Here is a 26,081-nt window from a genome sequence, read left to right as displayed (position 1 = left end):
AGCAAACAGCTGATCCCGCAGCCTCCCACCACTTACACGGTCCACGCCTCCCACCAGCAACCAATTTCCTGCAGCCCGGAAGCCCTGCTGCCCCGACTTTCTAGCCCCTCCGCCAGCTCCAGCGGAAAACGGAAGCTCTTCTGCCCCGATCGCCAGCGCGCGGCGCGGCGGCTGCACAGGCGTAGTGGAGCTCCGGCGGAGTTGTGGGAGGGGAGGAGGAAGAGGCGGAGGGGCGACGGGGGCAGGTCCCAGAAGATGGCGGAGGCGGGGGTGAGTTGGGGTCTCCCACAAGAGCGCAGGTGACGTGTTGCTGAGGGAAGCGGCCTGAGGAAAGGCGTAGCTCTCAAGAAGAGGAACCACTTGTGTTTTTTTGCAGCCGGGAATCCTGGTGGCAGGTGTGGGGATCCCGGACCGCAGATGGGGCCTGCAGGGCGAGGGGCTCCGCTTACCTGGAGAGAGGTCGGAGAAGTCCAGGAGAGGACAGCGGGCTTGAGAGAGGTCGTAGGGGGAGCCGAGGCTCAGGGACAATGGAAGAGTGTCGGAGTGGGAGGACTGCGGGAAGGACGACCCTGGAGATCTGATGGAGGTGGAGGTCGGCCAGCTGTCAAGCGTAGAGCTGTCAGGACCTTGGGTGGCTGGTAGCTGGGGAGAGAGACACAGATTGGGGATTGGGGGATGGATTCAAATTAGGCAGGTATCCTGGTAAATTTAGAACCCACCCAAATGATACGACATTGGTTTGAGGAGTAGGACTTTGGCATTTTGGGTTGGAATTGAATATCTTTGGAGTAGGTGTGTGGGTACAACCAAAGAGAACTTTTGGCTGGGTCTAAAGATCAGTTGATAATAGTTATTGGGATTTTAGGATCACTCAGTAGAGTCTGGCATCCTGGAAGAGGAAAGCAATGCGGATGATGGGGATGGGGGCAGAGAAGGTGCTAAAACTAGTAATGATAATAACTGATGTCCAGTTAATGTTGGAAAACGTTGTTAAAGAATGGTATCAGCTAGACTGTCTTAGAAAATACACCATGAAAAGCTTGCTGTTTTGTAGGATCGGTGAGTTAAAAGAAACGATAGGTTTGACAGCTGGGCGGCTGAAATTGGCAAGTGTCAGTATTGCAGTAGAGCCCAGGAGTGCTGGGGAAGACATGCTGCAGTCCTGGCTGCAGAAAAAACGAAGGCAGCCAAATAAGCTAGATTGTGTTTTTCGACTTTTGGGTTTGCCATTGATACTGAACAACTGAATGAAAGAATACCTCCACTAATCAGTGACCCACAGAAAACTAAGTAGCCATTGTACTCCTCTATTTTTGCCCTTTATTCTATCTCTGGATTTTGTGTTCAGTACCGTGATTTATCATGGCGTGTTTTTTTCCTAGTAGTCAGTTCATATCTGGTGGAAATTGACCAAGCTGCAAATCATGTACACTTGGGAAACAGATTCTTCTAAAACTGACAACTGTTGCTTTTACAGATGGTTGCATTGAAAATGAAAGGGTAAAATGGAATTCAGTCATTTAAAGACAGTTTGTTTTTACTGTTATCAGAAAATTACCCCAAATAATAGATTAACTTTTTTAAGGGAGGGAAATTGATAATTTAAAACCAGCAATGAGTTGTAAATGCTGCTTGCTTAATGTTTTATATGTTTGATTTTTTAATGTTAAGAGGAAAGAGTTACATTATATTCTTTATGGGAGCTAAACTATTTCAGTGATTTGTGTGTTTTTCTAATGTTAATGAGTATTCTATATTGGGAATACCATTCTGAATGAGAGTATATGATGAAAAAGACATGATTTAACTCTATTATTTAGTAGTCTATCTGAGCAAGCACCTGAAGAGACAGGGTAATCTGAGGGAAACAAATGTGCTTTTGTGGCTTCTAATCATCATCGGAAGATGAATGATCTTATTGTTTGGTTCTAGGAAGTGTTGCAATTGTTGAAACACAACCAGTTTTTTTAAGGTTACTAGGAGAATTTGTGTGTGTTTGTTTTCAAATGTCCGTTGCCTGTGCGTTGTTTCACTGGTCAGTATAAACTTTGATTTTCATTCAAAGAGCCCAGAATTGCTTAGAACTCTCTTTTATTTGTCTGAAGCAATAATATTAACAGGTAGACACCTGGAATGATGTTTTTCCAGTATTGATGATTTGTCATTGATTAGCCAAACTATGTGAACTATTTTTCTTTTTGATCACTCACATACTTTATAGAAATTGGAGCTCAGGACTCAAGGTAGAATTTTTTAATGTCCCTTGGAAAGTATGTCTTTTTAAATGATTGAAAACATTAATTTGGAATTAATAGTAATTTATCAAAATAACTTTAAAAACCGTTTCCTGTGTGGTCCTTAAGTTGTATTTATATGGTGTTCATAGACAGAGACAATGTAGTAAAGTGGAAGCCGTGGAGTCTGTGTTTGGGCCTCGACCTTTTACTACCTGGTAATAGTTTGTGATTTTAGAAATTCAACTAGCCTATTTGATTTTGTAAAATAGAGTTAAAATCACTTGACTGTTTATTAACAAAATTATCATTGAGGATTCATTGAGATACTGCCCTTTAAACAGTATCTATACCAGAGACTTCTTCTTTGATCAGAAAATTATTTTTTAAATAATCTAAATTTTTTAAAGATATATTTTTTAAAAATTTGGAGAATCAGATTTCTTTTCGATGTTAAGAGTAATGTTTAAATTAAGCAATGCTAGTTCCCTTGAGCTTTCCTTTAAAATAACTACCCCTCCTAAGTGCATGACTGATATAAACATACTTTTTTAAAAAAAAATATTTATTTACTTTTTTAGTTGTAGTTGGACACAATACCTTTATTTTATTTATTTATTTTTTATGTGGTGCAGAGAATCCAACCCAGGCTCTTACACGTGTTAGGCAAGCCCTGTACCACTTAAAGGAATTTTGTTGTTGCAATGTAGCGGGGGAGGTGAATAGACTTAAGGAATTTCCTATCCCTTTGACCACACTTTGATGAGTGTGGTCATTTCCAGGTGTTCACTGTATATATTTATAGTAAAAAGATCCTGTAGTACAGTTTTGATCTTGTCAATTCACTTGACCCCTTTGTGTCCCATTTGCCTTGCTAGGAGAGTGAGAGAACTTTTAAATCTAGCTTTGTTTAGTTAATGGAGTTTTTGAGTATTTGATATAAATTGTAGAACTTTTAGAAAAATGCACACATGTACAAGTTTTTTGTTTTTGATTAGTCTGAGGGTCAAACACCCTCATCTATGGAGTAGATGATCTCCGAGTTCCTTTCCGGTTCTTAAATTTTAGAATACAATGATTGTAAAGCGTTGTAGCTTTTATTTTTGTCCTCAGTAATTATATACCATTGTATTATGATGCAGACACTTAAGTTAGCTTTTTGGATCACATTCAAACATACATCAAACAAATGTTGTTATTTTTAAAGAAAACTTGTGGGGTGAAGTAGGAAATTATGAAGAGGCACTGCCAGGAAAAGGTGGATAAACAGCTGTGGTAGAAAACATAGATGGACAGTTTAGAAAGTCTTTAGCAGCCTTGAAATAGAATGAGGAAACAAGTATCTAGTAATCAGTGGCTCTCAGTTGGAAGGCAGTGCCTCCCTTGGGGCATTTGGAAATGTGGGGACAATTTTGGTTATCTCAGATGGGGGAGGCTGGCATTTAGTGGGCAGGAGACAGGGATGCTAAATAATATGCAAGGCTTAGAGCAGTTTCACATAACAAGGACTTGTTGGGACATAACTGTCCTCAATGCTGTACTCTGACAAATTCTGGCAAATGATTGTGAGATAGGAGCTAGCACAACTAAAATGGCTTTTAAAGCAGAAGTTATTTTGTTCTTTTAAAATATTATTAAGAATAATTTTTTTGCTATTAATTATTGTTTGGAAAAATTCACAGAGACAAGTGCTGCACTAGATTTGGGCTACTTGGAACATAAATTCATCCTTTTATCTCTGTCCCTTCAGCAGAGTCAGTGGGGTTTCCTTGCGGCTGAAGTTTGGGAAGCAAAGTCAAATGTTGATCTCATAAAGTGTGTACTTAGCCAAAAAGTGTTTACTTAACCATTGAGATGCTTCTTTTTTTTTACTTTAAAATATCTCCATGGTAGGAATAGTCTGCAATACCTGTTCAGGAGAATTTCTGGGCATTTTCAATTGGCATGTAGAGTTTGTTTTTCCATAAATCAGCTGTAATATGTACTGTAATTTTCATCTTGATCTAGTACTTTAAAAAATTTCAAGGTGTTTACATTTATTCTCATCATCTCCGTGCTATTATGTTGTCTCCTACTCATATTGGCATTTGTACCTGGAGACTATGTTGCAGTTGATATGGTTTCCCAGTGTTTACACATCTCTTTCAGTAATCAAGTAATTTTGTATAGACCCATGTGCCAAAAACCAGGTCTAAGTAGGTGGAGTGGGATTCAGTGTATGGAGGAAAGAGAATAAATTTGGGAATAAGACCTGAGGTAAAATTCCAGTTCTAACTCTGTATGTCCTATGACCAATAAATAAATGCAAAATCTCTTTGACTTAGGATCCTCATGAGTAAAATGAGGATAATTCCTACCTTTAGGATTATTTTAAAGATCAGAATTACTCTATTTATGGCACAGAGAATGAATGGTTTCTGAATTACTAAATGCCTATTAATAGTGATAAAGAAGAAGATGATGATGTGATGATGATCATGATGAATTCTGTGGTTACTGATCCTTGCTATATATGTCTAGAACATATAGTTTGCTAATATACCTGTTTACCATACCATGGCAGGAATAGTCCTACAATACCTATTCAGAAGGATTTCTGGGCATTTTCAATTGGTATATAGAGTTTGTTTTCCCATAAATCAGCTGTAATATGTACTATTTTCTGCAGTCCAAAAAACTGTAGAGCTCAGTTATACTATAAACTACCTAAGATTGTAAGGATCAGCTTAGGGACAGTATTCCCCCTTGAGTGTTGGGCATAAATCAAAGCCTGTTGTTTGTTTATCACATGGAGCTGATAAGCGGTGAAAGTTACTAGTACTTACAAATATTCTCATTTTCATAATGGTTATTTCTCATGTCAGCCCCATCTCCTGCAGTTTACAGTTGAGTTTTGTTCCAAAATTCATTTATAAGATAGTTTGAAAATTGGAAACTCAAAGGCAATGAATTTTAAATGATGATTAAAGGCCTTCCAGAAGGCCTGCTTAACCCAATATGGTTTGATTTAAGAAGAGTAAGCCCAATTTAACTACACAAGCAGGACTATGTGGAGCTCCCACTGTGGTCTAAGCAGGAACCTTGCTGGGTGAATAAGACCTACATGTAAAGTTTATAACCCATAAAGCAACTATACATATAATTATAAGGTAGCTATTATAAGTGCTATCTAAAGTTTTAAACTGCTTTGGGATCCAAAGGAAATATCACTTAAGTACTGACTTATAAAGATGCCCAAGATATATTGTAGTTGGGAAGGATGAAAGTAAATTATAAAAACAGCCTGTGTAGTATTTTCCTATTTAAAAATTGTTAGTATTCATAAAAAACAAAAGCATATGTGACAGTTTGGGAGGCCGAACATCATGGTAAGAGCAAGGGCGTTGGGCTTAGACTACATGGATTTGAATCCCAGTTCTGCCTCCTCCTACATATGTAAACTTGGTCAAGTGGCTTAAACTTCCTTGTGGGGCCTGTGAAGTGTACACAAGAATTGAATTTACCTCTCAAGGTTATTGTTGGAGTTCAAGAATTATCACGTCAGGTGCTTAGAAAGGTACATAAAAGCCTCACATGTTATTTGTCTTAAACACACACAAAGGAAAGACAACTGCATTAGTCCATTTTGTGTTACTCGGATCAAATACCTGAGTTAGGCAGACTTTATAAAGAAAATAGTTGTTTTTTCTTTTTCCTCTCTCCCTCCCTCCCTTCCTTCCTTCCTTCCTTCCTTTTCTACCTGGGATTGAACTCCAGGGCACTCAACCACTAAACCACATCCCCAGCCCTATTTTGTATTTTATTTAGAAACAGGGCCTCACAGAGTTGCTTAGCGCCCGGCTTTTGCTGAGACTGGCTTTGAACTCAAGATCCTCCTGCCTCCTTCTCAGAGATGCTAGGATACTGGGATTACAGGCTTGGGCCACCCCACTGGCTAGAAAATAGTTTTGTTGTTGTTTTGTTTTAGCTTACAGTTGTTGCAACTTAAGGGCATGATGTCAGCATCAACAATGGTCTGGTTGAAGACCTTGAGGCAGATGACTGGAGCACAGGTGTGAGACCTAGATCATGTCACCAAACAGGAAGCCTGAGAGACTGAGGTCCTATATCCCCTTCTGAAAGCGGCATTCCCACTAGGCTCCACCTCTTAAAGGTTCCACTTCCCCACATTTCTACACTGAGGACCAAGCTCCCAACACATGAATATTTAGGTTGGAAATGACATCCAAACCATAACGGTCACTTTGGTTAGGGGAATGAACAAAAACCTAGACTGATTGTAATAGCAAAGTGTTGAGATTTTCGGAGTTAGGAGCCTGGTGGATAAAACTCCTCCAAATCTAGTCATGAGATTGTTCTTCATTGTCTTAGCTTCCTCTATTCTGCTTCCTCTTCCAACTTTCTCACAGTCACTCTGATGATTGTAACTAAGGCAGACTGGGTTGAAGCAAGGGTGAGAGACAGATGTGGCCTCAGGGAGAATGGTCCCCTTTGGCTTCAGTGACTGGTATGTGTGTCAAGAGTACATGGTGGTCCAGTTTTTGTACTTTTGTGTAAAAATTTAAATGTATCAAATTAAACATTAAAATAAATCATTTTGTTCTTTCATGGAGGTTGTCTTCATGAACAAGCCACATTTTATTGTGGAAAATTAAATCTTTTATCAGAATATGTTGACTTTCTGTAAAGTATAAAACACCCTATTGTAATTGATGGACTTGGAGATTTAGGTAGAAGATGCAGAAAGTTGTGTTTTGATTCTCTTGGAAGTGACTCTGATTATCTGTTCTACTTTTCTCTGAGTGGGGCAAGCTGTTTTTACAATTATTCTAATCTTTAGGTCTCTTGGGCCACTTATTCTTTTCTAGTAAAATACTAGTGTGGCACTTTATTTTTTATTATATCATGTATATAAAATACTTTAAAACCTTTTCTTATTTAGTAAATAACTAATTTAAGTAAATGAGTTTGCAAACTTGTCATTTCATTATTTATCTTTTTAAATGAACAAGTATTGAAATAAGAAAAATTATACAATTATGTATCAGACACACTGATTTCTTTCTTTCTTATCTTTTGCAGGATTTCTGGTAGGTCATGCTTTAGGACAAGATGTACTGTTGAAGCATCATCTGCTTTGATTCACAAACAGTGGAGCTTTTCAACTGGGACTCTCCCACCCCTACAGCTTATTGAACTTATGAAACCATGGCGGAAGGAGAGACGGAGTTACCTGGGTCCAAAAAGTGTGGCCCATATATCTCATCTGTCACTAGCCAGAGTGTGAACTTGATGATTCGAGGAGTAGTCCTTTTTTTTATTGGAGTATTTCTTGCGTTAGTGTTAAATTTGCTTCAGATTCAGAGAAATGTGACTCTATTTCCACCCGATGTGATTGCAAGCATCTTTTCTTCTGCATGGTGGGTACCACCATGCTGTGGCACAGCTTCAGGTATGTGTAGGATATTTCTGCAATGCTTAGAAAGGAAATAGGATAAATAAATATAGAAATTTTCTGAGCAATAAACTTTTCTTTTAAAAAAAAACACCAGATCAGTTTTATGAAGTATAATTTTAATATAATACAGTGAATCTGTCTTAATGAATAATTTGATGCACCAACTGAATACTTGTAGTCATGTAACCATGAGCATGATCCAGCTATAGAATGAGTCTGTCACCCCTAAAATTCTTTTATATTCTCTTCTAATCCATTCCCCCCTATAGCCTTAGGCTCCCTCTGATCTCCTTTCTGTCACCAAAGTTTTATTTCTGCCTATTATAGGGTGTGATATCAGTGGAACCATGGAGTAGGTACTCTTCTATGTCTTGTTTCTTTGTGTCCTTTGAACTTTTAAAATTTAATCCTAAAAACTATCCTGATTCCCTTTAGGATGAGGCATTTAACCTCTTAATCTGGTCTTCCTTCAGCTCAGCTCATCTTGTGTAAGTCTTATTTTAAGTTATTTTGATGATGGTTATTGCTCTTTGATTCTAAGGGTTTGATGTATATAATGTGGTCTTGTTTTAAAGTTGACAAAAACTCAAAAAATGGAATAATTTAATTCAAGTTTAAGTCTTTGTATTGTTTTTTAGATTTTGGTATACGTTTTTTCCTTTGTATCTTTTTATTAAATATACCTTAAGAGTAATAAATATTTGGAGATCAATAAAGTAGACTCTCTTTGCTTAAAATAATTATTATTCTATTAGTTGCTTTTGGTTTGTTTTTTGGTGCTGGATGGCATAACAGATAAAGTCTGGATGGCATGTAATAGATAAAGTAGAGCATTTCAGAATGTCTTATTAATACTGAGCGTCCATAATGGATTAGCTTTTTCTAATGACTAGGACCAATAGATTAATACTATTTTATATAACTGATAGCAGGGAGGCATAGTTATGGTAAAAGAACATTCTCATTGAGACAGAAAATTGCTTTTTTGCATGTCCCTGCTGAATATACATGACCATTATATAGGTCTTTCTGGGTATACATAGTAGAACTGGAGGTAGAAGGGTGAATTCAAAAGATGGGGTCAAATTGTAAGACATTTAAAATGACCTCATAAAACCTACAGGACAATTATGTAATCCAAATGCATGGATAGAAGGACACTGTGTGGTAAGGTTTTCACGTGGCTTATACATTGATGTCTGAGTGTTGCAGGATTCACACTGAAAGAGTAGTTTGTAAAGTTGATGCTTTTTGGTTTCTTGAGGATTACCATTCTCTAAGAGAATTGAAAAATTGTTCAAAGAGAAGAAACTACAAGTTATATTTTATCACTGTCTGCTCTATCTGCTGTTCCTCATGTATTTTTGTTTTATTTCACTTATATTCAGAAGAGAAAAATAAAATTTTCCCAATACCTTTTTCTAGTTTTTTTGTTTATTTTCTCCTAATGTATAATTCTGTCTTGCTGTCTTACAAGACTTGGAAGAACATGTGTTTTCAGGATAGAGACAAGGAAGGCTAGAGGCAGGAAAGTTTCCTTATTGCATGTTTCCTAATTTAACAAGTGTTTCCTCTAACCTCAGGGCTCTGTAAGACAATCTCAGATAGAGATGGTGGCATTGTGCCTGTTAGGGGATGAAGAGATGAAAAGAGGAAATCAATGAGCCCAGGGTTCTAAGCCAGTGAATGGTGGGGCTGGGCTCAAGTGCGAAAGCAATTCATACTTGCCCCTAGTTGGGATGCCTCTTTTCAAGGCTCAGCTTTCAAGATGAGGCACTAGGTTTGGATAGAATATACAGGCATGGGTTGAATACTCAGGGTCAGGGCAGGGGAACGTGGCTGAGGTTACATTATACCTCCATTATGGAGAGAATCCAGCCACATCTATTGTCTGGTCCTTCTGTACCTGTAATGAGGGACCTTTTTTTTTTTTCACAAAAGGCACTGGGAAATCTAGATGCTTGTCAACTCTTGCTACCAGTTTTGTTGGGTAGCTCATGGTGTTTAGTGGATGAGAGTGATCAGGTTTGTGGAAGCTGCCAAAGATGGAAAATGGATTGCTGCATAATCTCTCAACCTCCCATTGTCATTTTAGGGAAAATATCAGGGGAAAAAAGAAGTAAATTATATAAGAAAATAGTGTGGGTGAATTTTGGTGTGTATGTGATGTGTATATATTTTTTTGTGTGTGTGTTGGTATGCATTTTTCAAACTTTTAAGATTCTTAGCATCATTAAGTCAGAAAAACTCATAGTCATCATTTGATTTTCCTTTCCAACTAACATTCTTAGACTGAGCAGTTACCTTTTGGAGGGTCACCAGAATCACTGCTTTCTATCTATAAACAGAAGGGCCTCTGGTTATCATTTGCTCTCATTCCCTATAGTGCAGGTTGGGTAAAAGTGGTGCTTCTTGAGGAACCTCAAGAGAAGTCGGGTAAACTTCTGATCTCATTTTCCTTTTCTCAGTTCTCTATTTTTCAATTAACAATGCTGATATTATAAGTTGATTACCTTTCTTATGTGTGCAGTACACTAGAACTGGAATGAAAAACCTCTTGAACATTATTGAGGACCACAAAGGCATCTTTGTTAAGATTTAAATAGGAGAAGAAAATACAACAGTCCTGGAGTGGGTAAACTAAATAGGGAAGTTGCCTCAAAGAATCACAAGCATCCAAGTTGAGCCCAAACCTAATGCATTAAGCATTTTTTTAAATGCATTAAGCATTTAAAAAGAAAAAAAAATTCTATTTAGTCATGCAGTCTATCACCCCATACCTGGAGAGTCATATAAGATTTCTCTCTTTCACCTTCCATATTCAGCTTCCAAGTTTTGCATCTTTCTTCCATCTCTTTCTTGGTCCTTGCTTGCATTTATCAGTCTTTCTCTTTCTGCCTCTAATTTTGTACTCCCTGCTCACCCCGACTTGTGTTGTATACTCATTACTGTAAGAATGATTGCCTTTCTCTACAACAAAAGTGTTGGCATCATTTTCCTCATCCAAGATTGGTCTCTTTATGATATGTCCCTTGTCTGCTTTGATCTTTCTCAGAGCCATTCTGGACCCTGAAGGTCCATCCCTTCATGCCTCGTGTACGGTTTCCTGGTAATACCGGCTGTTTTCAGAGGTATCTGCTTTTCCTTGATGCCTACCGCTGATGAGAAAACCTTTTCCATGCTGGTTACCTGCTGAGTTCTCCTAATCTAGGATCACCTATTCTGTGAAACTTTCCTGACAATCCAGTACTCCACATCCCCTTAATACATGCAAGGACAGGACCCCTCTGTGCTCTGTCAATGCTTCTCCTAACACAGCATTTTATTTTATAATGTCTGTGCTCACTTTGCAACTGGAATCATGTCAATTCTTTTTTTCTTTTAAAATCCCCAGCAAATACCAAGAATCAGATGTACTGTGAGACTTAAATATTTATTGAATGAAACTATTACCTTCTTCTGTCATAGTTTTCCAGGGAAGTATATAGCTCATTGAGTGGCTTTGTGTTTTCAATCCCTTTCCTTGAAAAATGTCTAATTTATCTGTGTTCCTTTTGGTGACACTCACTGCATTAAGCACATTACTGTGAAAAGTCATGACTTATACTGGTGTTTTACAAACTTTTGTCTTTAGTCTTGGCAGAGTATAACTAGTCCTGGGAAATCACTTAAAGATCTAACAAGAAATGCACTTTTGCATCAGAGCACTGTCTGATTAATCAGGACCATGTTTGCATATGATTTTACACAGACATGATTTTATCAGTCTCTTGTGTTAAAAAAATAAAAGTGCAGGAAGAGGAAAAGAATCCCAGACATATTGTGCTGAGATCTCAGACGGTGGAGCCTCACAGTGCTGTATGTATTGCTATCAGACTCTGCTATGCCTTTATTTAAAAGAAAGAAAGAAGACATTTAATGGGAAGTGACAAGCTTCCTCGAATTCTCCCTCTCAGTGAGCAACCGAGAACCATGCATACTCAATGGATTTGATTTTTATTGGCAAATCCCAAGGTTGGCAGCATGGCAGTTTAAATTCCTTTTTGTGTTTTTGCTTTTTCTCCTCAGTTGTCTCTCACTTGCAAGTCTGACATCACATGCATAAAAATATAGTCAATTTTACTTATTTATATCTTCACATACACATGTCAGTATTCTCTATGTGATAATTCTTTACCTATGGCATCAACTGCTGAGGAAAATTGACTTGGAATGCCTGCTCTTATATGATTTTACTCAGCAACAGGCAAACTGGATCTATATTTATCTATGTATCTATAGAGATAGATACAGATATATTGACCTATCTCCATAGCTATCTATATGTTGTATAAAAAGAGGGAGGGGAATAGAAACGAGGAATGATAGATGAGATGTTAGTTTTATGACCCTGTAGGAAAAAAAAAATAACATTCATTTAGATAATTCAACTATTAGGCATTTTAGTTGCTTTTTTTTTTTTTTAATACTGGGATTTCAGCCCAGGAGTAGAGAACTCTACATCCCCAGCCCCTTTTTTAAAAAAAAATATTTAAAAATCTTTTTGAAAGGATTTCATTAAGTTGCTAAGACTGGCCTTGAATTTGCGATCCTTCTACCTCAGCTTTCTGAGTAGCTGGGATTACAGGTGTGCACCACCATATCTGACTAGTTGCCATTTAAAATGTGTACAAATTTAGCAATGCAGTGAGCTAAAGTAGGAAAGTAATACGAAACTAAAAATTTCTAGTAGTTGTTGGAGCTCTGCACTGCTGAGATTTGTTGTTAATCTCTTGATGGTCTGTGAGCCATCTATACTCAGCAATTCTTTTAGTCAGAAGAGTTGTGGACTAGACAATGAATACATAATCATAGCATCTTATCTCCAGATGGAAAGGGTGGTCAGGCAGCCTCTTTCAAATGTTGCTCCATTGGTCTGTGAGCCTGTGATTTTTTTATGTTAATTGGCTTCCATTTTTCTTTGAAGGTTGAATGCAGAGCTTGTGAGGCTTGCCAGGCGGTGGGAAGTTGGGTGGGGTGGGTGCGAGGTGGGGGCATGAGATCCTCATCCTTGGGCACTTAGATTTTGGTATAACAGTTTTATCATACGTCATAGGTGGTATTGGACATTTTAGATATGCTTTCCCACTGATGGGACAGTTGTGTCTTTGTTTCCAGAATGGCAGCATAATCAGTCTCTTTTGAGGAAAGCAAATCAAAGCTGCTTTGCTATTTCCTGTTAAATTTAATCTGTGGAAATGCATTTTCTTTATGATTTGTTGAACAATGTTTTGGTTTGTTAAATAGTCTTTTTTTTTTATTAACAGCATGTACGTTTTCTTCTATGAATGAATAAAATGTTGAGGTTTAACAGTATTTAAGAATTGGCTGAGAATGTTTTGAGTCTCAATCATAGACATTTTGTATACAGTAATTGCCTTTAGGTAACAGTCGAGATATTCTTTTAAAACTAAGCCAGGTACTAAGATTATTTCTCCTTATCTTTTAACAGTGAACTTAAATTTTAAGTGAAAATTTGTAATTCCTACAGGTCCTGTGTCTTCCATTCTTTTCCACTTGTAGAATCAATCTTCTGTATAAATTTCTATTGGGAGTTTTCCTTGCTTTTACAGTATGGCCTACATTCTTATTAGAGGACCAGCTTAGACAGGAGTGTCAGGAAAAGGTGCTAGGTATAGAAAACTGGGATGAGAAGCTGGTGGGGGCAAGACTAATTCATGGAACAGGACAGCCAGGACCATCAGAATATTGTGTGTATGATGACTTGGGTTTATGTTTCTGGCTTCCCTTTAGGTTTATGTCATTTTAATAGATTATTTCAGGGTTATGGAGGTTTGAGAGAATATTGCTTAACTGGTTTGATTCTTCTTAAGTCTCATAGATAATTGTAGCATAAAAGAAACATAGATCATCTAGATTAATCTGCTAAATTGTGAGTCATACACTTAAAAGAGTGTTATTAGAATTTAGAATACTATCACAATCATTTACAATGCTTTCTTCAGTAGTGTTATCTTCATTCTTTTCTTTGGGAAGGTAAGTTTAAAAATATCAGTGATTGATGTTAAATACTTGAGTTCTTTTTTTTTCTTATAAACAAAAAATTTTTTAATGCTTTTAGAGGTTATAGTGGTTCTTGGTAGCTTAATTGTTACCAGGATAACGTTGGAGATGACTTAATTTTTTTTCTTTTTTTCCTACAGCTGTGATTGGGTTATTATACCCCTGCATTGACAGGCATCTAGGAGAACCACATAAATTTAAAAGAGAGTGGTCCAGTGTAATGCGGTGTGTAGCTGTCTTTGTTGGTATAAATCATGCCAGTGCTATATCCTTTATGCTGTAATGAAATGCGCAATAATAAAGCAGCTTCCAACAAACCAAAGGTTAAACCGTCCCTTGTAGCTTCACCATCATCAGAGTGTGATTATGCCCATTTAGTCATAAAAAGAAGGTGAACCGTATTGTTGAAATATCAAGGTAGCAGCTATGCAGTTATGGTGTGGGAGTAATTCTTTATTTAAATCCCTGATATTAAATACTACTTAGAAACTTAACACATTTAAAAAACTTACATGTTTGTCCTAAACTGGATTATTTAATTACTTCCATATAGTTTTGGTAATTCCAAGACTGGGGCAGGTACATTTTAAAAGGCTTTCTTCCCTTTTCTTTCTTAATTTAAGATTTGTCAGTAAGGACATGCAGTGGCTTTGGATATTATTATTTTTGTTGTTGTTGTTGTTTCTTTGTTTTTTTGGCTTTCTTAATTTAAAGATGTTTTAATTTTTTAAAAGGCAGATTATCATTTACTGGTCTTAACCAATACCAAAAAAAAAAAAAAAAAACATAAATATTCTTAAAGGTGGCATTGTAGAAATATCTACCTCAGACCTTGGCCAAAAATAACTTTTTCCCCCAATATACATACATTTAAAGTTTTATCATTTGAAGATTCTGACATTTTTACACAGTAATTAATAAATATTTTTATAGTTCTAGTGAGAAATGAGGTAGCCACCATTTACCTTGCTTCCTTCTGTATCACAGAAAAAAATGTTCTCCTCTAGGACACATGGTTTTGCCCTCAAGGATTTCATTCTGTCATTTTCCCTACTTTCTTTCCTCTACCTCCTCCCCACCCTCTGCCTTTTCTTTGTAGAAGAGAATTTTAGAAATGCTAGTTCTGTCTTCTTTCTTCTAGAAGATACGGTTTAGGCAGTAGAAGTGGCAGGAACCTTGGGAACCAGAAAGAGGAAGAAGTGAGACTCAGGCTACCAAGAGCGCCTTTGTCACTGTACTGTGCTCGGGGCAGGCAGGTAACCTGAGAGAGGGTGGGTCATGAGGCAAGTTAATTCCTGGGCCTTTTTCACCAAAAGATTGAGATGTTTTTTATAAACTTGGGAACAAAAACCACAGAAGTAGGCAGGGACCTGGATTCTAAAAACAATTACAGTGCCCAGTTTCACTGGTCTTGCACGTCTGTGAATCTGAAAGTCTCTCAGGGGCAGTCATTATTTTGGTTTTCTGTTTCTTTTTGTAGTAAATAGTTTTCAACATGTTTATTTTGGTGAACTTTTTGACATTTAGGATTTTATAAAAAAACAAATGTAGTGGTTAGGAGTGCTTAAAGAGATAAAACCATGGACTATAATATCTAGAAAGGAACTGAGAAGTTACCTAGCTTCATGTTTTCTTTGTGAAGATAAAAGACACATGGATACCAGAAAGCCTGGGTCATTTGCTAAGACATTGCCAGACTGTGACAGAACTGAGAGCAGACCCCGGAGCTCCTAACTCAGGTCTGGGGACCTCTCATTTTCCTCTCTAGGAGCTTTGTAGGTGTTCACATCCCTCTCTTTCTGCTGGGTTAGATAGACCTTCCTGTCCCACACATTTTGGCTGCAATCTCTGTTTTTAAGTAGAGAAAATTACATAGCATTTTCTAGCATTTTATAAACTTTCCATATAACATTCTTTGCTTTTTTTCACTTTTTTCTTTCTCAATGAAATCCTTAAATATAACCATCTTAACTGACCTATCTGTTCTTTAAGCAAAACTCAAAATACTTACAAAATCTAGAGCACAGACTCCTCATATTAGGTTCCCTAGACTTTAGAAAATCACCTGGTACTACTTTTAAGATTGATGTACTTGAATTGCTTACTCTGGAATCCCCATTATTTTGCTTACTTCTTATTGAAGTTAATTTATTTAGCAAAGATGAACCTCATTAATAGCAAATTCCTCTCTTTATGTGAACATTTATTTATTGTTCAAAGGGATCAGCACTCAAAATATTTTCTTTAGAGTGTAAGTATAATGACAGCTAAAGAATAAGAAAATGCTTTTCCAGGGAGAATACCCATTTGAGCTATAGGTTTCTTGATAAATCAAACTTAAGCAAGGAATGACCTTAAGGAAGTGACACTCAACAGCCCTGAGATGCTAAGAAGTCAGCAAGCTGGGTGTTCAGGATGTTGGTCTGGCAGGGGTGCAGGATGATGATAAACAGTGGGTGTTGAAAGAAGCAGGAAATGACTTTATGTGCATTTGGGGGGAACTTCACTTTAATTGTAGCATGGACAGTTAAGTTTGGTGAGATATGTAGCCCCCCATCCCTCCGCCCAAGGAGCTGGTTATAGAGCCAAGATATGGCCTTTGGGACATAGATAATGCCCTTTTAATGACACTTGAAATTAATTCCTTTAGTATAATCCTCTAGCAAAGAAATGAGAAAATTGAATTTGTAAAGCATCGTTTTGCCCAGAGATTTTGGAATAGAAAAGGGCTGTACATTTGTGAATAGATGCTTAAGTAGGTGATGGAAATAAAATATTTGCGCAAACTGTCCTATACTAGAAAGTCTCAGGCACCAAAATAGCTTGGCAGGTTGCAAGATAATGTTCACTTCAAGGCTTTATCCTCAACAAATTAAAACTAGAACAGTTGACATAATAGAAAGGGATACTGTGTCCTTGGTACTCTTGTTTCTGAACTGCATTATTATAAAATGTGTCTGTCAGTAAATCATGTAGAAAATGTAGTACCCTGTTAAATAGCTGTCAACTCTTCTACTTTCAAGTCCTGTATGATTTTCAAGTAATTCTAAACCTGTTTGAAAAGTAATATTGGTTTCCTTTTTCACAAGTGTGTCCCTTTAGCAACACTACTGTTCTGAAGCTTGCAGTTACATGTTCAGCGAAGACAGGATTTCTTAAATAATGGGTCTGATCTTATAATTGGGAATGTCTATAGGCTATTATTTTTTGGTGAGGTTACAGGTCGGTAGGATGCCTTCTCTATATCTGGTATTTGGAAAATTCCAGAGGCAGCTTTAATCCCACCTAGCCCCATGTATGATATTAAAAGAATGAATATACTCAAGAATGAACAATTCTTTAACAGTGGTATCTCTTATTTTAGAAAAATGAATAGGTAATTCTGTTTTACAAGTTTTAAGATGATTCTTTAACACTGATCTCAGAAAGTGGATTTTGATAACAACATACAATTGTCTCTCACACTGGCTGCACTATCCATTGGACTGTGGTGGACTTTTGATAGATCTAGAAGTGGTTTTGGCCTTGGAGTAGGAATCGCTTTCTTGGCAACTGTGGTCACTCAACTGCTAGTCTATAATGGTGTTTATCAGTAAGTATTCATTTTAGTTCTTGATTGCTAGGTAAATAAATTATAGCTGTATTTAGATTGAGATCTTTGAAATTGCATTATCCAGCATGATCTACAGAATAACTTATTTTCATTGTAATATTTTAGATGTACTTGTACTTCCTCTGTGGGTTGTTAAAATGTTTCTGTTATCCTAGATATACATCTCCAGACTTTCTGTATGTTCGTTCTTGGTTACCTTGTATTTTTTTTGCTGGAGGCATAACAATGGGAAATATTGGTCGACAACTTGCAATGGTAAGCTGATGCTTATTATTCCCTTTTCTGTATGTGATGCATGAGTTTTCTTTAAATGGAAGTCCTTTAAGGGAAAGCAATTTTTGAAGACAACAAATGTACTTTCGTTGAAATAAATCATTTGGAAGAATTTAATCACATTAAAAGGAGGATCGCAAGTTCAAAGCTAGCCTCAGCAACTTAGCAAGACCCTGTCTCAAAAAATAAAAAGGACTGGGGGTGTAGCTCAGTGGAAGAGCATCCATAGGTACAATCCTTGTACAAAAAAACCCAAAACACCAAAATAAAAAAAAAAGTTGAGGACTTATTAGAGAGAAAAGCCAAAATGTGTCATGGATAGGGTAATATAATTTATATAGACCATTAGGGATTTTCAAATCTTTCTTTTCCCCCCTTTTTAATTTCCACTTCATCAAAAATGGACAGTTTTAAAAGTAAAGAGCTACTAATAATCACATTGCTAGAGTATTTGTAAATTAAGAATGTCTCCAGTGAATCAAGGTATTTGGTTATTTTAGTTTTGAAGGAAAAGGACATTGCTGGTAATGCCAGTCATGGTGGCACCAGTTAGGGAATAACATTCAGAGGCCATGGCAGTTCATGAATAAGTGCTATCACTTTTACCATTTCATCCAGCTTAGACAATGGAGTAATTTACTTTGCTATCTTTTTGATAATCTGGCCACCCAATTTTTTAATTCCATTGGTTTTCTTTATTTGAATTGTGGTTATGTTTTTATACTTGTATATTAAAAATACTGTTTTGATGGGAAGCTTTTGTAATGTGATAATTTTTTTCCTTTGAGCCATAAACTGATTTGAAAAAAACAATCATCCAAATTCACTTCATCAGTCTTGTCCTTAGTTCACGACTTGCTTCACTGCAGACTTGCTTTACTGAGCAAAGAAACCTACTTTGTTTCCTCTCCTCTCATCTGATAGGATTGATCTGAATTATAGACTCTTGTTCATAATGCAGAGACCTCATCTTTCTCCTGCTTTTGGCAGTGGCAATTTCTCTTGTAGAATTTGAATTTGCTTTTACCCTATCCATTTATCATTTAATCTTTTATTCCTCAGATTCTTTGAGGAATAAAGTGGGCATATGTTAAAAGTATTCATTTTTGGAGCAGTTTGTTTTATTTGGAAGTTGCAATTCAAAAGAGATTTTAATCTGTTAACCTTTTAATTTTTGCAGTATGAATGTAAAGTTATTGCAGAAAAGTCTCATCAAGAATGAAGATGGCAAAAATATATCTTTTGTACAGAAAAACAAGAAGAAAAGGGCATGTAAATGATAGATATATCAACAAAACTAAGGACTGTAAAATTGCCAGGATGCAATTTTTTCCCTTGATCAGTGTGTATAGATAATGCACACACATGCTACTGCTGCAATCTGTGATTGCTTCATCTGTAAATCAGTTGCAAACCTTTATGTATTTGACCTAAATAACTGTAAGATATATGTGCACTACATTTAAAAATATGTTGATTAGTAGATGGAATTTTTAAATTCATTTTTAAACATACCATACATTGTATCACAATGTAGATGTGCCAAAACACTCTCTTATTGTCACAAAGAGTATAAGAATGCTTTGAACAATTTATAAATTTACTGAAATAAAACATAAGAGAAAAGCCAAAAAACAAACAAACAAAAAGCAAATGGGAAGCTGGTGTTTTCTCTTTCACCTACTGTTGTGTCTTTTTATTTTTCTAATCACAGCAGTATGAGTTATGCATGCCCTGATGTGTGTTAGTTTCTATTTTAATGTTGTTTCAGAGAATTTTGAGTATTTTAATATCTGATGGCAAAGAACTTCCATAGAATGATTTCAAACCTGCATCACTGGAGAGAACCCAAAGAGTAATTTTCTGTTTTGACAGATTTTGCTGGAGGTATATGTAATGAGCAGGTGAGGTTATCAGCTCACTGTGAGTCTAAATTTGAATGAATGTATGTAATTAAAAGTTAGAAAGTTTAAATAGAATAAGTAAATGTTTAGGGACTTCAAAGTCACCTTTCTGCAGTGCCATGAAGTGTAGAGTGATATTATCTGTCATTTTCATTACAGAAGCTCACTGCTTCTGTAATGAAGCAACATATAAGAAACTCCAAACAGATCAAAATGAGGTTTCTCATTCTATTGGGTTCTGCAACATATTGGGTTCTGTAAAGCAAACCTCTTTAGTTAGGCTTAGTCATATGACTGTCAGAGGAATGCCTGGATTTGCAATCTTTTATGCAATCTGGGAAATAAATGGGTATATGCTTTCTTATGTATTCATGTCTGCTAGTGAGCAAATAGTTCAAATTTGCTGAAGAATGTATTCAGTTGGCATTCTGTACATATTAAAGATCTTGGTAACAGTTTTTGTCATATATTTTTAAAATCTAGAGCCATTTAAGTATGGCTTAAACATATTCTTATTTAACGTTTTCCCCCTAATTTTTCTTTTTGAAATTGTTGACAATTGTCTGATACACAAGGGCAAAATCTTCTGAGTATTCTGGTGAGTGTGTGAATGAGTGAGAGTGTCAGTGTAAATATATATGTGCATGTGCTCTTGCTTTCCTAGAATGTCAAGTGAATATTTTAAAATTTTTGGTTTTAAAACAATTGCTATCAGACTGCAGTCTTGTATGCCAAACTTTATTCTGCTTTTATGTTTTCAGGCTGAAAGTTTGAAAATCCTAGGAGGATTTCATGTTGAGTATGTGTACACAAGCTTAACTAGAGTGGTGGTAAACATACTACTATAATTTATTATTCTATCTTCCAGATAATGTTATTCATTTAGAACAAATAAAGTATATTTTTAGAATCAACTTTGTAAGCATTATAAAATCTTTAATAAGTTATAAGGTCTATGATGTGTTTACTTTGAAAATTGCTGTTAAAAGCAAGATGTATTAAATATGTAATTATAATCTTGGCTAAGAGTCATTTTTTTTTCTCCTTGCAGTAAGTGTTTAGAACATAGTGTTATGGATTAATCTTATAAAATTAACGTGATTGAATGTAATGAAAAATGATGAAAGGAAACAGTACTGGGGAGATTGTCAGTAGAGTGCTTGAATTATTTTCAGATCATCTAGACCCAAAGAAAGATGATTATGGCAAAAAATAAAAAGGTTTCAATATTTTGATAAATATGCAAATATATAACACCTGTTTTTTTGTAATGAAAGTGGTAAACATTTTTAATATTGATATATTGTTTCTATAACTTTAGAGTTATAGGAATTTAGACAGATGAAAACTGGACTAAGTTCAACAAAACCACAAGAAAACAATTAAAATTAACAAGTCAGAGCTCTACTAATACTTTGTTGTAAAATTTGTTTATTTGCACTGAACCAGTTTACCTTTATTAAGGCCATGGGACCTCTCAATGGTGCACATATTTCACGTATCTTCTACTTCCAGGTTTGGTCAGTATTACCAAATCCTCCTTTGTCTCACTTATTTTCTGTATAAGGCAATGCTTCAGTGATGATTGGAATAGTAGAGTCTGAGCTCTGTGTGTCTGAGAAAATCTGTTTTATTCTTGAAGAACAGTTTAGCAGGCTAGAGAATTCTAGGTTCACCATTTTCTTTTTCCTCCTCTAACATTTTGAAGATTTTTAACTTCATGTCTTCTCTCTTATCACATCTCTGCTGTTTGTGTGATTTTTCCTTCCTTTGTAGGCAATCTGTCTTTTACTCCAAATATTTTTCACTATTTTCTCTTTTTCCTCAAGATTTTTCAGTTTCTCTCTAATTTGTTGAGTTGTAGATTTGTTTTTACACTTTCAGTCGTGAGCTCCTGGCTTTATTTCTTGAAAATTCTTCCTTTTTTTCTTTTTATAATTTTAGCACACATATTTTTCCCATATTTTTTATTGGTGCATCATAGTTATACATCGTGGTGGGATTAATTGTTACATATTCATGCATGTATACAATATAATGATATAATTTAGTCACTATCATTCCCCAGTATTTCTGGAAATTTCTTAAATGTAGCTCCACATTGGATCACATGTAGACCTATAAAACAATGCTGATGCTTGGGTCCTGTCCCCGAAGAGACTGGTATCTTTGGTCTGGGATGGGCTCTGAGCATTAGGAGTTTAAAAGTTCCCCAGGTACAGCCTAGGTTGCCACCCACTGGTACAGTTTTATGTAAGATTAAGAGGAAGGGCCCAGGTGAAAGAGATGAGATGTGTAGTGACACTGGAAATACAGAACAAGGGATGCTTTGAGATACACTTCAGAGTAAAATCATTGCAACTTAGTGTATTGGGTGTGAAGGTTAAGGAAAAGGAAGAGTCAAAGTTGACTTTAATTTTCTATCTTAGGAAAATAAGTAGATGATATTTCTATAAACCAAAAGAGGAATGGAGAGCAGTATGTGAATAGGTAAAGTTAATGAGTTGGTTTGACATTTTCAGGTTGAGTTATGTAGGGGACTTCTAGAAAAGATGCTAGAATCATTTGGATATTTGAGTCTAAGTGATTGTATATAAATGAGAGAGTCATCAGCATATAGTTGTAATTAATGAAGCTGTGGGAGCCGATGAGCTCACCTAGGGAGCATGAAAAGAAGTCTGAGGTATACCAGTAAGTTGCCAGAGAAGTTTGAAGGAGATAAAGGTCAATTGTCCAGGAGTGGGAAGAAAACCAGAAAAGAGTGCTGTGGGTCAACCAAGGTCGGAGAAAGTTCTAGGCAGAGGGCAACTGGTATTACAAAGTATAGTTGGATGGGTGAATTATTCTAGAGATAAAGGAGATAATATTTAGTCATTTTATATTGAAAATGCTTTTTCCAACATGTTAAATCTTAAATTTTAGAATAATTAATTGTATACTAATAGGATAGCTCACAAAATGTTTTTTAATATCTATTTTATTGGTGTGTAGTAACTATATAAAATGCTGAGTTTCATTATGGCATATTGGTACACGCATGTAACATTATTTGATCAATTTCACTTCCCCAAGAGCACACCTTACCTTCCCATCCTCCCTCTCCCTTGCTCCCCGCTTCTAGCTTCCCCTTTATTTACTCTGTTGTCTTCCCTCTACTTTCATGTTGTGCCCCTCCCCCACTAGCTTCTACATATGAGAGAAGACATATAATACTTGTCTTTCTGAGTCTGGCTAATTTTGCTTAACATGATACTCTCCAGTTACATTCATTTTCCTATAAATAACATAATATCATTCTTCTTTATGGTTGAATAAAATTTTGATTTTTGTGTTTATGCATACACACACATATATTCACATTATATATGTGTACACATTATATACGTGTGTATGTTTATGTATACATCTCACATTTCTTTATCATAACGTATTTTAAGAAAAACCTGATCACTGGTAGGGAGCTGGGGGAAGCTAGAAGACTTTGAGGGAATGATGTTTTGGGACAGCATCTTTCAAGAATGGACACAGGAGCTAAGGAGAGATAGGGAAAGAATTGCCATCCAGTTTTGAGGCTACCATGGACCCAGGTTAGGGTCCATGATTATTCCATATCTGAGTGGATTCAGCAACCTGTTAGTTTAAACCAACCATGATGGATTAGGTTGATTCCAGTTGGGGATTGACTGGTCAGCTTGGCACAAATGTGAGTGAAAAATTAATGGCTCCTAATGAAAGATCAAGGATAAATCATAGGATCCAGACTAATTGGGAAGGAAGCTGAGTCAGCATGCTGATCTGTCCATACAAGGGCATAGGATCAAGTCAAAGGACTGCAAATCTGAAGGAGATGAGAAACCCTGTTTAATAAGTCGGTGGAGGTAGGTTTGGGGTTTGTAGGTTGAGAGGAACATAGAGGAACACTTCCAGAACTTGATCAGGCACAGGCTTAACAACTGTATTTAACCCCATTCAGTGGAATGGGTAAAGATGAACAGCAGTGGAGTAGAGGTGCCTGGCCTGGGTGATCAGATGTCAATACTGATGGGGATGTTACCTGGAATGATCTCAGAGGGCAGGTGGAAAGGAAGGGAGTTATCTGTACTCTGCCATCCAGTGGAATAATTATCTGGGTGCCTTCTTTGTATTGGAATTATAAATTAAATGGGGTCCCCTCTTTAAGATATGTGTGTTCATATACACACGTGCATATGTATATTTTAGGTATTTATCATCATACTAGGGATTTGGGAATTTCATAATATACAAATCATTTTAATCCTGTTCAGAGACATATTTTTATTCTAGGAAAATCTGTCTCTTATATGTCATTTCTAGTCTTTTCATCTGAAAAGTCCTATTCATCATTGACCTATTGTTTCTATTTTATGTATATCTCTTAGCTTTTCTCTTCCATGCTACATTCTAGAAGAATTATTTAACTGGATCTTCCAGCTCACTGAGTTGCTCTTTAGTTGTATCCGTTCAGCACTCAGCCTATCAGTTTAGTTTTTAATTTCAGTGATCACTATTTTAATTTCCAAGATCTTCATTTTTTTTTTTTTTAATGAGGCGTATTGCTATGGTGTCTTCTGAGGATGTTTAATTACTCTTCTCCTAAAGTTTTAAACTCTGCCAGCCAGTCTGTAGTTAGCCCTTGGCATGCCTTGGGCTCATGGCCATGTTTCTGAGGACAGAGTGCCCACACTTAACACTCATATCAGAAGGTGATGCTGACTTGTCTGCCCTATGCCAAGGTTGGAGAGGAGAAGTGTGGAAGAGTTAGTCAGCCTGGCTCCTTCCACAGGACCATCACGTCAGTTGCCTGGGCATTTCTAGCACCAGCCATCAGCTACCTCTGATCTTAGACTCTAGCTTTCATTTTTGGCCAATTCTCCCCTTCAGTGTTTTGAGCTGTTGTTTTCCTTCATCCAACTGCTCTCAATTATTTTTTTCTTTCTGGGACTCCATGTAGCTCTGGTGCATGGAAGACAACTTCTTATTTTACAACTTCTTTGTAAAGTCTTTTGTTATTGCTATTTCTATGGATTTGTGGTAGGAGGAAACAGTTACAGTTTGCCTTCTGTGCTGGGGACTGGAAGCTAGGGCCTTCCGCTTGTTAGCACATCTACCGCTGAGCTATACCCCCCACCTCTGTCAACACTTTCTTTTATACAACAAAATCATGCCATCTTCCTACTCATTTGCCTTTACATTTCAGAAACTCAAGTCAGTCTATAATGAGATAAACAGGTTAAGTCAGGGGTTTCTTGCTGGGTCTCAAGAAAAAGTGTGCTGTAGAGGTTTTTGCTCTTGAAATACACATAGCACACTTGGTTCGTGGTGCCAGCAAGTATCCTCATGTCTGCTCCTGTATGCCTCCCTTCTTTTCATCGCTGATGAGATCTGTGGAACCTGTCATCTTTCTTTGTGATTTACAAGATAGACTTTTCCAGGGTATGTCAACTGTCCTGAAGACAATGTTGTTAAGTATCGGATTTGGCAGATCAGATAGATAATGATGTGCCTCGGAAAGACTGGGCTATTGATGAGCCCCATGTCAAAACTGACTGCCATATATGGACGATTTTTCCTTTTCACTGTCTCCCTAGTTTCAGTTTCCACAAGAATTTTCATGAGCAAGGGGCAGTTTTGATTCCATATCAAAATCGTGCTCTAGTAGCTGTGTCCTATTCTGCTTTCTCATGGCAGGATTTGTAAGTGCTTATCCTTGCATGGTTTTTAAAGTCCATCTTGGGCTTTAAAAGTAATGAGCACTTGGGAGACATATTGCCATTTAAAAATATATTTTATTACTGTTCTAAAAACAGTAAACTCAGGACCACTGTGCTTCCATGAGATTGTTTCATTTGCAAGATTTGCCTCTCTTTGGGAAACACTTTCTGGGGAAACTGGTACAGACTGTGATCATGGACCAATTCATTGTAAGGAGCAATTGAGCAGACAAAGGAAAGAAAGAACCCATGTGCTGAATCTGTTTGTTTTAGAACAGAAATTTCTAAAATGCATTCCTTGGGAGTTTCTGCCACTGAATGAAACTCATTTCTATTCCCTTTATAGTCATCACATGTCACTCCTAGATCTTCTGGGAATGTCTGCTCAACCAAAGTATGACAGTGGCAGTTCTGCTGTGAAACAATCTTTCTGCATGTACAAAAGCTGGAGATTTTCAGCAGGACATTACAGAAAGACAAAGTGCTACCCCATCACCTTAGGGTCAGTTGGATGCACCTGGTATGCAAAGTCTCTGCACACTTGGCTTGGGAAATCTGCAGACTGACAAATTTAAGATGAAGCTTAAAACTGTTTACAAAGACAAATCTTTGTGGAATTTTCAATGCCTTAGACCTGGTGCATGTCAAGATCATGCCTGTCCAAGTGAAAACAAGCCAGTACATGTTTCAGATCTTTCCAGAATGTATGTAAAATTCATTTTAAAATTGATCAGGTTGAGATTTTTTTTCCTAAAGAAAAATAAATTGGTGAAAAATAAATGTTTGACATTTTTATCTTTGAAA

The 26,081-nt window shown here is 36.6% G+C and overlaps 1 protein-coding gene across 5 annotated transcripts; it reads left to right on the top strand.

Annotated features, from left to right (window-relative positions):
- Insig2 (insulin induced gene 2) lies at nucleotides 1-26,081 on the top strand. 5 transcript variants are annotated; one of them, XM_071619283.1, is made up of 6 exons: nucleotides 2-270; nucleotides 7,317-7,686; nucleotides 13,896-14,021; nucleotides 17,182-17,347; nucleotides 17,524-17,623; nucleotides 25,624-25,766. In XM_071619283.1, exons 2-6 carry the CDS (start codon nucleotides 7,443-7,445, stop codon nucleotides 25,675-25,677), a joined length of 690 nt encoding a protein of 229 aa, XP_071475384.1. In that variant the 5' UTR covers nucleotides 2-270; nucleotides 7,317-7,442; the 3' UTR covers nucleotides 25,678-25,766. The 5 variants fall into 5 exon arrangements, with proteins under 5 accessions (XP_071475381.1, XP_071475384.1, XP_071475385.1 ...); XM_071619284.1 differs by lacking the exon at nucleotides 25,624-25,766 and adding an exon at nucleotides 18,822-18,967 and having other exon boundaries at nucleotides 7-270; XM_071619280.1 differs by lacking the exon at nucleotides 17,524-17,623 and having other exon boundaries at nucleotides 1-270; nucleotides 25,624-26,081.

This window comes from Marmota flaviventris, chromosome 11, assembly GCF_047511675.1.
Source record: "Marmota flaviventris isolate mMarFla1 chromosome 11, mMarFla1.hap1, whole genome shotgun sequence".
In the NCBI taxonomy this organism is placed as follows: Eukaryota; Metazoa; Chordata; class Mammalia; order Rodentia; family Sciuridae; genus Marmota; species Marmota flaviventris.
The sequence above is the reverse complement of the archived record's forward strand: the minus strand, read 5'-3'. Positions and strand labels throughout refer to the sequence as shown.

What these genes read in the sequence shown, in the direction of transcription:
- Insig2 (XM_071619280.1), top strand. Translation starts at nt 7,443, where the DNA reads ATGGCGGAAGGAGAGACGGAGTTACCTGGGTCCAAAAAGTGTGGCCCA. An exon ending in ATGCTGTGGCACAGCTTCAG is followed by an intron (nt 7,687 to 13,895) that starts GTATGTGTAGGA and finishes TTTTTCCTACAG; the next exon opens with CTGTGATTGGGTTATTATAC. An exon ending in TATAAATCATGCCAGTGCTA is followed by an intron (nt 14,022 to 17,181) that starts TATCCTTTATGC and finishes ACTGATCTCAGA; the next exon opens with AAGTGGATTTTGATAACAAC.